At 34.7% G+C, this 13,408-nt stretch overlaps 2 protein-coding genes and 1 non-coding gene across 3 annotated transcripts; 1 reads left to right on the forward strand and 2 right to left on the reverse strand.

Moving 5' to 3' along the window:
* Nucleotides 1-4,146: 4,146 nt before the first annotated feature.
* On the reverse strand, nucleotides 4,147-6,988 carry LOC132301194 (uncharacterized). Its single transcript, XM_059798472.1, has 2 exons — nucleotides 6,797-6,988; nucleotides 4,147-4,965 (listed from the first exon to the last, which is right to left on the reverse strand). The coding sequence occupies exon 2, from the start codon at nucleotides 4,930-4,932 to the stop codon at nucleotides 4,615-4,617; it is 318 nt and encodes a 105-aa protein (XP_059654455.1). The 5' UTR covers nucleotides 4,933-4,965; nucleotides 6,797-6,988; the 3' UTR covers nucleotides 4,147-4,614.
* Nucleotides 6,989-7,138: 150 nt separating this feature from the next.
* On the forward strand, nucleotides 7,139-7,210 carry TRNAT-UGU (transfer RNA threonine (anticodon UGU)). The gene has a single exon. It is a non-coding gene; the product is annotated as a tRNA-Thr (tRNA).
* Nucleotides 7,211-7,342: 132 nt separating this feature from the next.
* LOC132301203 (serine/threonine-protein kinase-like protein ACR4) lies at nucleotides 7,343-11,376 on the reverse strand. Its single transcript, XM_059798482.1, has 2 exons — nucleotides 10,872-11,376; nucleotides 7,343-10,674 (listed from the first exon to the last, which is right to left on the reverse strand). Exon 2 carries the CDS (start codon nucleotides 10,594-10,596, stop codon nucleotides 7,849-7,851), a length of 2,748 nt encoding a protein of 915 aa, XP_059654465.1. The 5' UTR covers nucleotides 10,597-10,674; nucleotides 10,872-11,376; the 3' UTR covers nucleotides 7,343-7,848.
* Between the last annotated feature and the right edge of the window lie 2,032 nt (nucleotides 11,377-13,408).

The raw sequence follows: 13,408 nt of genomic DNA on the forward strand, positions 1-13,408 counted from the left end.
AGGTCATCTTGAACAATACGAAGGAGGATTTTGATTGGCTAGATGTGGGTGAGGCTAGATACTCTCCCTCTATCTCTGTCTCTCTCTCTCTCTCTCTCTCTCTCTCTCTATATATATATATATACTTTCCTACATAAATATAATGCCTTTCTGTTTTTGTTTTCTTGTTTTGAAATGCAGTGTTGGGAAATTTGCTACCATCAAAATATTAAAACGGAAAATCAATTCAATTTGTAGCCAACCTAAAAGGTAGAGTAGCTCTCATTGATTGAGACTCAAATTTGATGGAAAATACAGAAAGTGAGAGAGCAAGTGAAAATATAGAAAGTGTGAAAATAAGAATGCCACGTTTTTTTCCTGTTTAAAGGGTGCTGAGCAGGTCCCACAATTCCTGCATATAATTTTTATTTTTTATAAATAATTTCTCCATGTTTATGTGATAGTTTTTATTTATTGCATATTGCTATACGTGTTTAAAGTCGATTTTTAAAGAAAAAGAGGTTGACAATTTTGATATACGTCATAATATTTTTAAATAATGAATATTGCCATCAAGTGTCGGATACGTGTCTAGAAGTATCTATGAAATGTTGATTTTGATATTGTATCGGACGCGAACACGACACTTCATAAAAGTATTCGTGCTTTTTAAAAAAGTCGTGGACACGATATCTTTATAAAAGTGTCTATCCTTCTTAGCATATAATAAAATTAAAAATTTTAATGAGAATTTATTTAATTATGTAATTCTCACAAAGCTTAAGAAGTCCATTCTTATTAGTTGAAGTTGAAATTATCACCAAAATAAAATAAAAAACCTTACACTATAACAAACAAAGATGAGAAAATTTTAACATGTTTATACTTTTTCCAATATAAGTAATCCTAAATTTTCGGTTTATTTTTATTTTATTTTATTACATCTATGTGAATATCTTATACTACTAGTTAACAATAAATTCAATAATTGTTATTTAAAAAAAAATCTTCAAAGAAATAAATAAAAATTAATAAATAATTATGGGAAGGGAATTTATTTTTGCTGTAGAGAATTGATTATAATTTTTTTTTTTAAATAGCTGCGAAGAGTAAGTAGAAATTATATTATCAAGTACACTGAAAATATTGGTATTCGTTAACTTCAAATTCCAATTATGAAGTAAAGTTTGACTTTTGAGAGTGATTAGGAATTTGCATCTTAAAAGGTAAGAGAGTTTCTTCTGTTGGCACCTTTCAAAACTGAAGTGTCATTTTTTTACGAGAAATTAGTAGGTAGTTGTGAATTTATTTCAGACGATGGTTGGTCGTATTAATTGGTAAGCGGTGTATAGTTCGATTCGTAATATTTTTTAATAATTTAATATTATTATATATTTTTATAAATTGACTTATTCGATCAATTTATATTGATATTAGTCGGAATTCATTACACCTCAACCGATATCGCAATCGGGAATGCAAACAATGTTTGGGAGTCTCAATTTAAGTGACAAAAGTGTATTAACCTTTAGGGCAAAGTACAATCACACCCCCTGAAATTTGGCAAAAGAATACTCAGACGAAACTTACCTGTTTTTTGGACAAAGACACCTCCTTAAGGTTCAAAAATAGACAAAGACACCCCTTTACATGAGAAATTGACCAAATTACCCTTTGACTGTTTAGGAAACTTTTTTAACTATACAATTTAATAAATTGGACCAATCTACCCTCATGAATCATTTATGCATAAAAAAATAAATTATATTTTATTATTACTTCTTTTCTTTTTCTTTTTCTTTTTTATTTTTAAATTAAGATACTTAATTCTTTCATCTAAAAAATTAAACCTATTTCTTTTCCTTAAAAATAAAAAATATAGTACCAGTATAACTTTATGTATCTTAATTTATATATCAAATATTATGCATTTCTGAACATAAAAGGGAAAAAAAATAATAATAAAACAAAGGGAAAAAAATAAAATAAAATAAAGGCATGCATAAAGTTAAGATGCATAAAGTTATACTGGTACCTATTTTTTTTTATGTTGGGAAATGCATAATATTTGATATAAAATTTAAGATGCATAAAGTTATAATGGTACGATATTTTTTATTTTTAAGAAAAAGAGATTGGTTTAATTTTTTTAGATGAAAGAATTAAGCATCTTAATTTAAAAATAAAAAAGAAAAAGAAAAGAAATAATAACAAAATATAATTTATTTGAAATATATGTATTAAATCAAAAAATTATTTTAGACGTCTATATTTTTAATAAGTTGAGACATTTATAAAATAAATAAAATAAATAAATAAATAAAAAGAAGTGAACAATATAAAGTGTTTTTTTTTTTTTACTTTTTTTTATGCATAAATTATTCATGAGAGTAGATTGGTCCAATTTATTAAATTGTAAAGTTAAAAAAGTCTCTTAAACGGTTAAAGGGTAATTTGCTCAATTTTTCATGTTAAGGGATGTCTTTGTCTATTTTTGAACCTTCAGGGAATATCTTTGTCTAAAAAAATAGATAAATTTTTTTTAAGTGTACTTTTTACCAAACCTAACGGGGGTGTGGCAGTACTTCACCCTAACCTTTAAATTTGTGGAAAATTGGCATGAGTTGTCTTACAATGAATGTGGGCTGGTAGGACCCATACAACTGGGAGACAAATTGGTTGATTTCGGGTTAGCCTTGATTCTATTATACACTCGAGTAGAAAACATTATAAAAAACTGAATGTGATTATAAAAAAATTAAAAAAAAATTATAAACAAATTCTCAAGAAATTGATATTTAAAGAAATTAAGAATAAAACCAATATTTTTAAAAAATAAACTCAATAAAAAAAAGTTTATCACAATTATAAATTTATAATATAAATAATAAACATTTCAATAAGAGCCCCAACCCAAATTGAGTAGCGGTTGAGGTATTTCAGTCCAAGCCCAACATTATTAAATATGGTTGTCTGAGCCTATGGAAATATCTCTAACTCTAGCTTGAGACCCTTTTTTATTTTTTATTTTTACCTTGGCAAATTATGGGAGGGAGAGATTTAAACCTGGGCATACTTGTTCGAGAATCTAACGCTATACGAATTAAATGGGTAACCCTAAGAAAATAGAAGAGAGAAATGAGATAAATTTAGGAACTATCCAGTGCATAGTGTAATTAAACACTAAGGCTTTGTTTGACATACGTAAAATTCGAGCTTTTGTGTTGGAATTGCTAAAATTGGAGAAAAGTGACCAAAAATTGAACCAAAATAATTTTTAATTCCACAAATTCTATGCTACAAAACAGTCTGAGTGAAAATTATCAACTTTTTTTTTCGGCATTCAACACCCCCAACACGATTTGTCACTTTCAAAGACATTATCCATTTTTTGCTTTTAACACCCCAAGGTTTTGTCAGTTTCAAAGACACCTCAACGCCGTTTCAAGGACAATTATATCCCTAACTTATACTTAATAATATTAATATCATTTTTTTTGGGGGGGGGGGGTGTTTAAAATATACTGTAAATTACTTAAATTTACATTTATATTAACTTTCTCTAAAACTAGATTTACATTACATTAATGTTCCATTTGCTTTTCATAATATCTCATTTACATTACTTGACTCTCTCAAGGCAATTTCTTTCTAACTGTTAAGAAAAGGTGTAAAATTACAACACAAAAAACCCTTACATATTAAAATAAAATAATAAAAAAAAAAGGAAAGGTAATTGGAGGATAATAAATATCATTCATTGTATGGAAGGTTCTTGCTGAGCTGCAAGCTATAGAAGGATTGAACTACCCAATGTAATTAAACAAAGTACAAGAAAGGTGAATTTACCTTGAAATTAATGTCACTGGCTCCTCTTATTTTCTTTTACTCCCTAATTTTCATGGTAACTAAATAAGTACACACACACACACACACACACACACATATATATTTGTAAACTCCATTATCAGGCTTTCTCATCTATAGCCTATAGGCATACATAGAAGTTCCCAACTTCTACAAAAAGTGCCAAAGTAATTTGAGCAAAACTTAAATTTCATACTTTCCCCTAAAAAAGTACGCATAAAAGCAACAATCAGTACATTCATGTTATTAAGATACCAACTCAGTTGCACATATTGGGATTTCAATTGAAGAGCAGTCTCGAGCTAAAAATTCTTGTAACATGGTCCATTCTAATGAACCAGTTACATGAAAAAACTAATATAAACTTGAAGAACCTTCTCAAAATTATGGCATCAACTTAACAATGTGGTTTATAATGGGATGGCATGACTACAGAACACAATCAATTCCTCTACTGACTCTGCTTCAAGCTTCTCCTTCAAAACTGTTTTACATTTTCTAGAACAGATACTTGGCACGCTAATCGCTCATAACATGAGAAAGAACTGTCACAAAAGAGACGAGGGCGGATTCTTGACAGCTTCAAGATCACAACAAATTCCCCATCTGCAGAAAGAAAATATTGTTTTGGGTTCTCCCAAGCTTCTCCATAATATGAAACATTGAGACCTCCCCAACTAGGTTACCGCCAGAAAACCATAGCCATTTGTGATAAAAGTGTTTTTTTAAGAAAAGGAACGAGTTGAAGGAGAGAGCGTAAAACGGTTGTCAGGGTTGTTTATCAGCAGATGGCAGTGTCTTGTTGGTCACTGCAGCAGAGCTTGCAGGCCCTTCAGCTTCAACAAGCTTACGGAGTCGCTCTTGAAGGACTCGGACTCTGTCCTCAGTTTTTCGAAGCTTTCTCCACCTGTATGCAGACCACATGGCAAGTCCTCCATATACAAAAATATAGGAACCCCATACGTAAGGGTAAGTTTCTGCATTCTCTTTGATTTTGCGGTACTGTTCTTCTATCATCCCTCTCATGCCAACAGCCGATGGGCTTGCTACTTGTTGATTGTCTTCTCCTTCTTGCTGTGTTGCCATTTTTGATAAGCCTATAGAGATTCTGTCGCTTGGCTGCACATGGGGAAAAATGTAATTTATATAAAGAAGATGTTTGATGTCGATCATTAAGAAAATTTACGAGGTGTAACCTGCCACAATTAAGTAATACTAAGTACATAAGCCATGGCCAACTTTTATTACTGATCAAACTACAAATTAACAACCTTTCACTCTATGACTAAATCATATAACTTGCCTAAATTGAATTCATATTACTATCTTTAAATATCAGCTTCAAGAAACATAAAATTAGCAAAAATAACTAATATAGGTCTCGCTATCTAAGATGCAAGAATGCATGTTCCCAGAGATCAGGAACTGTCTGAAATCAAGGCCTCTGAAGTAATTAAGGAGTGATTTCATTCAATAATATAGATAACCCAGCACTCGCAGTTTCGCAACAAATAAAGAATTCAGTTGTTTTAAAGAGTCACTTTCTTTAAGATATTATATTTCAGGATTCGATAATGCATGAATGAAATAGCCAGTTATTTATCCGATATTAGTCAATGATCTCCGAATAGATTTCAAACTGAGCTTCTCTAGTTTTGAATGCTTCGTTTGACTATACATGTGTCTTGATATCATTAATTTGGACCACGAGTCTTTTCTATGGAATATAGCACTCTCTATACGCGGAGTTTAGGGGGGCAATCTAGGTTGTCTAAACAAAATAAGTAGCCAATCTCTCTAATGTTCAGGCTCCCATCGCAAATCCTCATCTGGCCTCAGCAGTTTGAGAAGTGGTGAAAACACAGGAATATATTTCCTGTGCATCTTTCTTGTGAAATTGAGTGGGTCACACTGATACCAAATCTAATAATATGATCTAATTATATCATGACATGTTAGCTGTAACAAGGAGGTTCCTCCTCGCGCATATTGTTCCTAGAATTTTATTCATTTCAAGAACTAAAGACCATCAGAAAATGAAACATCCCAAAAACAGCCATCATAAATTTCTCTTAGAAAATGACAATAAAAGGGCTTTAGTTATTCCATTCAGATACATTGATCTGAAACCTCATTAGTGAACAAAATGGTGAAGGATCGGATATATACCCCTCATTCAAGCATCTCGATATGCCTAAATTCACAAATGAAGAACTGGCAAAACGACACAAAGAAACACCTGATAAAAACTCAACCTAAAATACTGTCACGGTAATGAATGGTTCTACAATTAAGGAACTTAACCAGCATGTTCGGTGCAATTCTCAAATGGAATTATCATTTACTTTCCTTTCGCTACAAATCTGCATTCATTTATCAAGCCAACAAACTTGTGCCTTGTACAAGTCAAAATTTGTTAGGGCATAAACTATCTTTTCCATGTGAAAGTGCACGAAACTAAAGTCTCATCACATGTCATATTCCTAGTGTAGGACTTAAATTGGGATGTCTGCAAATATTGCTAAGTTTATATTCTGCAAAAAGAGTTTGCATTGGGTTCATAAAAAAGTTCTCATTGCTGATTTCATATTTTGATGACCTATCTTTGGACATTCATATTGAAAAGTAAAGAGTGAAAGCAAAATATTCTGTGCTTTTGTGAAATAAGGCATAATATACTACTACTTTAACGAAAAAATGTGAAAAAAGGGTTCAATTTCAATATTAATATATATATATATATATATATGAGATACTGTATATATGAGAGTCAAAAGCGGTCCTTCAACTTCATATGGGCAATCTGAAAATCTAAAACATTATGCAAAGAATTTTACACATGCGAACAGAAGAAAAGAGGCTCAATTTCAGTGTTTAAAATGTAAGATTCACAGTAGAAACCCCAAATGTAATGAACAACGAAGAATAAGAAGAAGACAAACATGCTAACCTTTTTCTTGTCCTTTTCAGATCGGAGCCGGAAATTCTCGTCGGAGGAAATTGTGGGCGGGAAAGGGCAGCTAGGGTTTCCTTGAGAGAGTCGCTCTTTCTCTCTCTGGTTCAATGGGTGCGATAATCAGTTTTGTGTTCCGCTTTGTACATAAACCCTTGGGTTTAGTGCTTCCATTTCCACCTTTTTAGGGTATTTATTTCTAGAATAAATTTGTGAATTCTGAAAATACCTTAACTTATAAAATATGTGAAAATGGTTTTTAAATAATTGTATTTTTTTAAAAAAAAGAAAGTGAAAATAAATATTTTATAAAATGAATTCGGCTAGCATATCATATGAGCCCTTATAGCTCAGTGGTAGAGCGTCAGTCTTGTAAACTGAAGGTCCGTAGTTCGATCCTGCGTGAGGGCATTTTTTTTTTCTTTTTCCTTTTTTTATGGTTTTTTTTTGCAAACTGTCATCTGCCAAAACCAAACCTGCTTGTTTGAAACCATATAGTATACACACAATCCTCATTTGTTTTGGAATTGTATGTCATTAACATAGCAAATACATTGCTCTATATATAAATTTTGCCAATTCTAAAGAGAAAAGAATTCACATGGCTAATTCGTTTGTACGAGATAAAGGCTATGTTTTAAGTACCAAAATACTAAGTTTCCAGCACATAAACAACTGCAAACTAATTTGTCACAATTTTAAACACAAATATAAGGCCAAAAAGTTACTACAGTCTGAAGAAATAGAAGAATGCCAGTACAAAATCTACTGATACAATGATAATCCAGTTTTACAAAGAACAGAAAACCAGCAAATTGTCAGATTCGAATGCATAAACAAGCAGCTGAAGTTGCACAAATGAAACATTTGATGGTAGTGAAGCAGTGATGACAACAAAATAAGTAGTAATCGAGACAGTTACATCACTCTCTCTCTCTCTCTCTCTCATTCTTCTCTTTACATTCCCCCAAACACAAATTAATCAAGAATCTTCTATGTGTTTGATGCTTTAGTACCTCAAATGTGATTTTCTGTTTTCTGCTGAACCATTAGAAGTTGTGCTGCAAGAACAAGTTTTCTTGAGGAGAAGCAGGCCCAATCTCTTCATCCAAACTTCTCAACGCGTCGCCAATGCCTCCACCATTGCCCACATTTCTAGCTTCCAAGTTCCTCCCTTCTACGTCTGCATCCAAATCCGTGGACTTCCTCCTCTGAGAAGAAGCAACACTCGGAAAGGTAATCCACGAAGGAGCTCTGAGTTCGAACCTTTGGTCCTCGGTTTCTGCCACATCGGTTGAGGCTGAACGATTGGAAGACCTTTGAGAGGACTTCTTGTGCATTCTACTGCTTCCCAAGACCACCTCCGTTGGCAGAATGGGCTGCTCGTTACTTGGACTGCCCATCAATTGTGCAAGCGCTCGCTCCAAAGCTGTTGTCACTTTGTCCATTGATGGCCTCTCCTTCCCTTTCATTCTCACACACTTGCAAGCCACAATTGCAATCCTTTTCAGAGCTTCAACGTCAGATGGGGGCTTCAGAACTGGATCCAAAATCGCTTCTATGTCCCCGGCTTTGATCAAAGGGACTGCCCATTCAACTATATTCCCTTCTTCAAATTGCATATCAATGGCTTTCCTGCCACTTAAAATTTCCAAGAGCAAAACACCAAAGCTATAGACGTCGGATTTGGTTGTAAGATAGTGGAGTCTATAGTACTCAGGGTCAAGATAGCCAAGAGTCCCTGCAGGTAGCTCAGCCAAAGGAGAACTACTATTGGCAGGTCCTAACAAAGATAGACCAAAATCAGCTACGCGAGCATTGTGTTCTTCATCAATGAGAATGTTTGAGGACTTTATGTCCCGGTGAATCACAGGAGGACAAGCATAACCGTGCAAGTATTCAATTCCCCGGGCTGCTTGAACTGCAATAGTCACTCTCCTTATCCAATCCAGCTGCTCCTTTACGGCCTTGTTCTTGCCATGGAGGTGTTGATGCAGAGAACCATTTGCCATGAACTCGTAAACCAGAAGCCTCTCTCCACTTTCTTCACAATAGCCAAGTAAATTGAGCAAGTGAGCATGATTTAATCTCGAGAGTAGGTCAAGCTCAGTGTGGAACTCTTTTGAATTCTTCTTCTTGTCAGAGGACATTATAGCCTTTTTAACTGCAACAACCGTCCCATCGTCCAAGACCCCCTTGAAGACACACGAAAAACTTCCATTTCCAACTTGAGATTCGTCTTTAAACCCCCCAGTGGCTCTCTCAAGTTCCTCATAAGTAAACATTTGAGCTCTCCTAATCCTAAGCTCATCCAAGTCCGGTTGGACTTTGCCGCTGTCTCTTTGGGAAGAGGAACCTGTCCCATTCTTTTTCTTGGATTTCAAGTCTTTTTCTGAGCACCGGCAGTTCCTCAACTTGCAGCGAACATATATAATTGCAGTCCAAGTTACAACACTCACCAAAAACACAGCAAACGCGATTTCTGCAACAATGACTGGAACTTGAAGTGACCAGAAATTTCCATTGTTCTTTCCAACCAAGGCATTGGAATTAGAGCAGTTTAAGAAGCATTTGGCTGAGACACAACTAGAACAGTTGAACTCACACTGTTGATCAGACATGGAAGAGCATTCAGTCTTTGGATACATTTCATTGGGGCAATCATTGTTGCAGGGCAAGCAAATGTGGGAGCCAGGAGATTTACAAAGTGCACTCCCATTGTTGAATTCATAGAAACCGGGGGCACAAGGACTCGGCTTGCAGAGTCCGGGAGTAACAGCTAATGGTAGGGAGGGTGGAAATCCAGCACCCCAACAAACAGGTAGGAGTGATTTCTCAGCAGGAATTCCACAAGTGAAGTAATCCCCAGCTGCAATTTCATAAAGCCTAATGCCATTGGGAGGCAGCGTACTTCTTGGAACACGATAACCCCAACAAACCACACCATGACCATAGCTTTTGATTCCACAAGCATGGAACTTTCCTCCAACAACTGAAATCATCGGATCTTTTGGAGCCACGTCGACACCAACTTGACCTGCATACACCACAGAGATTTCTTCCTCAAGGTCCAAGCTGCTTCCCCAACAAAAAGACCTGGAATTCAACCCCTCTAAAATCCCACAAACATGAAACCCCCCGGCTGCAATCTTCTGAAACCTCATTTCCTTGGGAATTAGGCTAATAACTCGGCTACTAGTCTCATCACCCCAACAGAAAACAGTTCTATTCTGAGAAAACAATCCACAGTTGAACTCTGAACCAGCTGAGATAGATTTGATCTGCCCATCAAACACATAGTTTGAAGTCATGTTATATCCCCAACAGTCAACAAGAGAAGTGTTTCTGAGCCTTCCTGTTAGGGGTTTTCTCAAGCCACACAAATGGTGATCGCCCGCGCTAATTTCCAAGTATTCAGACCCTTTGATCATGGGCTGCGGAACTCCCATTTCAATAAAACCACTACTTCCCCAACAATAGGGTTGGTTTGAGTCCATTAAGAGCCCACACACAAAGCCATTGCCTGCAGTTAGACCGGTAAAGGCGAAATGAGCTGGAGTTGCGTAGGTTATAGCTGAATTTGATCCATAACAAGACACTAGATGAGAACCATCTGACTTGAGGCCACAGAAAACAGGACCGTTCTCACCATAAGAAATGGCAATGGAAGACATGGAGCCTAGACCCCAAACCAATCCCCATAAATCCGAAACCACCACAAAGATAAGAGCTTGTGCAAGAAATCTGGCCTTCCCTTGGTGGATCTTGAAGCCCCCCAAACAGCTCCAAATGTCCATTACAGAAAGCCAAACCAACCATCCAAACTAAATCACAATGCCCATTGAAGCCACTGAACAAACAATGGATGTGTGATTCTAAACAAGAGAGAATATAATATGAGAACTAGGACTATCTATCTAAACCACTGAAACTCTTTTCACTTTTCTCTTTTTCAGTAGATGCAAATCAAGCTACACAACAATTAATATAAATAAATTTCCATAGCCAAGCACAGCTATGAACAAATGTAATCCAAACCTTATACAGAAACTTGCAAATTAGGAAAACTTACCAAGACTCAGATCAAAGAGTTCTAACTCAGACAGGAATTTCTGTAATCATAACCACAAAGCCATATATTTTTTTTCTGTTTTTCTTCAATACCCATGTCAGGAATTCCAGCTTTTTGAGCTCTTTCTTTTCAAAACAAAGACTTCAACCCAATGAACTTCAAGTTAGATATCTACAAAGTTGGAATGAAAGAACATACAGTGGACCAAATTTTGGAGACATGAACTTAAATCCTATATATTAAATAGATTTACAAGATAAAAGGGTGGTCTTTTTCTTTCATCTAATATATTGTGCTTAAGATTGTGTTGGTTGAGAAGCAAAGATGCTGATTTGGATTCAAGAATTGTTAAAGGTAGGTTGCTGAGTGTTGCTTCTTGCAGACAAGAATGAAATGGTGATGGTGAAGGGCATGAGAGAGAGAGAGAGAGGGAGGGAGAGCAGAGGGCATTAAATGAAATAAAACTGCACCTTCTCAATATGGGCAAGCGTAGGTGAAGGCATTAAAGGAGAAGTTAATGCAAAATTATCTTTTCATGACTCTGTTTCTGCTTAGTTTCACTATTTTGAATTCAATTTTTATTTTTTATTTTTATTTTTTTTTTAGCGTAAGTTTTAAGTTATTCTTTGTTTTTATTTTTTTCAGCTTTCATACCAATTAACACCAAGGAGATGGCTCAAGGCCTCATGAAGGTCCGAGGTTGTTCCCTTTGAATGCAAATAATTTTTTAAGGCATAATGGTGCAAGGCTGAACTTTACCGACCCATATGGAGGGAACGCTTTGTGTGATGTTACGATGATTAGTCGAGCAAAGCCCTAAATACACCATTCCAAAAAAAAAAATATATATATATATATACACTGTTCTCTTTCAGACACAAAATAATTCATTTTTTATTATTTTATTTTTGTTTCTTATTGCCAAGTCAACTGCTCAAGTTCATGGTTTTACTCTGAACTGTCTAACCAGTGTTCTCTATCCTTGTTCCTTGGCTCGATGTTAGTTTGTCTTTTTCTTTCTTTTTCACTTTCTTTGCTTTTTCTTTCACCTACTTAAGGTTTGTTTTGATTATTAAATGGTGGTCATGACTCATAACTGCCCTTGAACCGTTTAACAGCAACTCACATTGCCATTATACTGAGGCTTATGTCACGTCCCGCAATCAAGAAGCTACGCCACGCAACGCAGGTGCGGTCCAAGTCCGTTAAACTTAGCTGAAACAATGACATTATAACGTGAGTTTGGATGTCATAATCACACATTTTTTAAGTGCCAGAGTCTAAAAAGTTAAATTTAATATCCAATGGATGATATTGATGAAGTGACATTTATGTGAAATTTACTAGAATGTATTTTGCTGATATTTTTCTTTCGACTTGTTTAATTCATTTAATTTTGCGATTTAATTAATTTACTCTTATATAAGGTAGGTGGTAAAATTTGTGTTCAACACTTTGTCGAGTTGATTAGTGCAAATAATCAATTGAGTCAAAAAATTAAGCCCTCAAATGATTATGGAACTTTAATAAATGGGATGTGATAATCATTTCCACTGAGTAATTTGAGTGAATTAGCTCAATAAATTTAAAATTTTATTAGGTTCATTTTTTAACCTTTAGCTAGATTATATTATACTGTGATCCTATTGAAGGAGTGAAATCAAAGGAAAATTTGCGATTTAATTAATTTACTCATATTTAAGTTCAAATAATCTTAATATTCTTAAAACCGATGAACACCAAATTGAGCTTTCATATCGTCGACCCAATTGATATAAAATTAAGGTAAACATGAAGATGATGTAGTCTAAGTGATGAATGGTAGTATGGTATGTACATTCTTGGCATGGAGTGAGTTGAGAGGAAGAAGGTTTGAAGTAGGAGAGAAGGTTAGGATGTGAGAGGATGGGTTGTGTTGTAAGTTAAGGTGAAGGCTATGAAGGATTTGGTGAGGTTGAGTTGGAAAGGAAGAAGAGGGCATTTGCATTTCAAGTGTGATGGATTGGTATGTGAATTTGTGAAATTTCATGTATAATGATATGGCTTGTATCCCATGATCCATTTTTCTTGATCTCCTACTCTTTGGTTGTGGCTCACGGGATTTTTAGGAATGTACTTTAGGCTTTTTCCATTGAGCTGTTGAGTTCACCTTATCATTATTAATATTTTTTAGGAATTCGGAGATGAGCCGGTGAATGATGTACATCCATGGATATTGATGTAACTAGGATTGTAATTCATTTTTATTAAAACTATGTAATTTTGGCCATGAAGGCCTCATTCCTTGTATTTAATTCTTTTGAAATTGTATAAAATGAGATTTGTGTAATTCGGTCTTTGAACGATATATTGGACTTGTATTTGGTGTCGCCCGAACCGAGTTGCAAGAAAGTGTATAGTGTGGCCAAGTTTGAATTTATAGAATGCCACTACTACTACCAGTGACGGAGCCAGGATTTCAAGTGAGGGGGGGCACACTGCCAAAAAATAATAATAATAATGCGGAGTATATATATATATATATATATATATATATA

The sequence above is a fragment of the Cornus florida genome, unplaced genomic scaffold (assembly GCF_030987335.1).
Source record: "Cornus florida cultivar Cherokee Brave unplaced genomic scaffold, ASM3098733v1 CherokeeBrave_3.0.0_Hap2_Chr01, whole genome shotgun sequence".
Lineage (NCBI taxonomy): Eukaryota > Viridiplantae > Streptophyta > Magnoliopsida > Cornales > Cornaceae > Cornus > Cornus florida.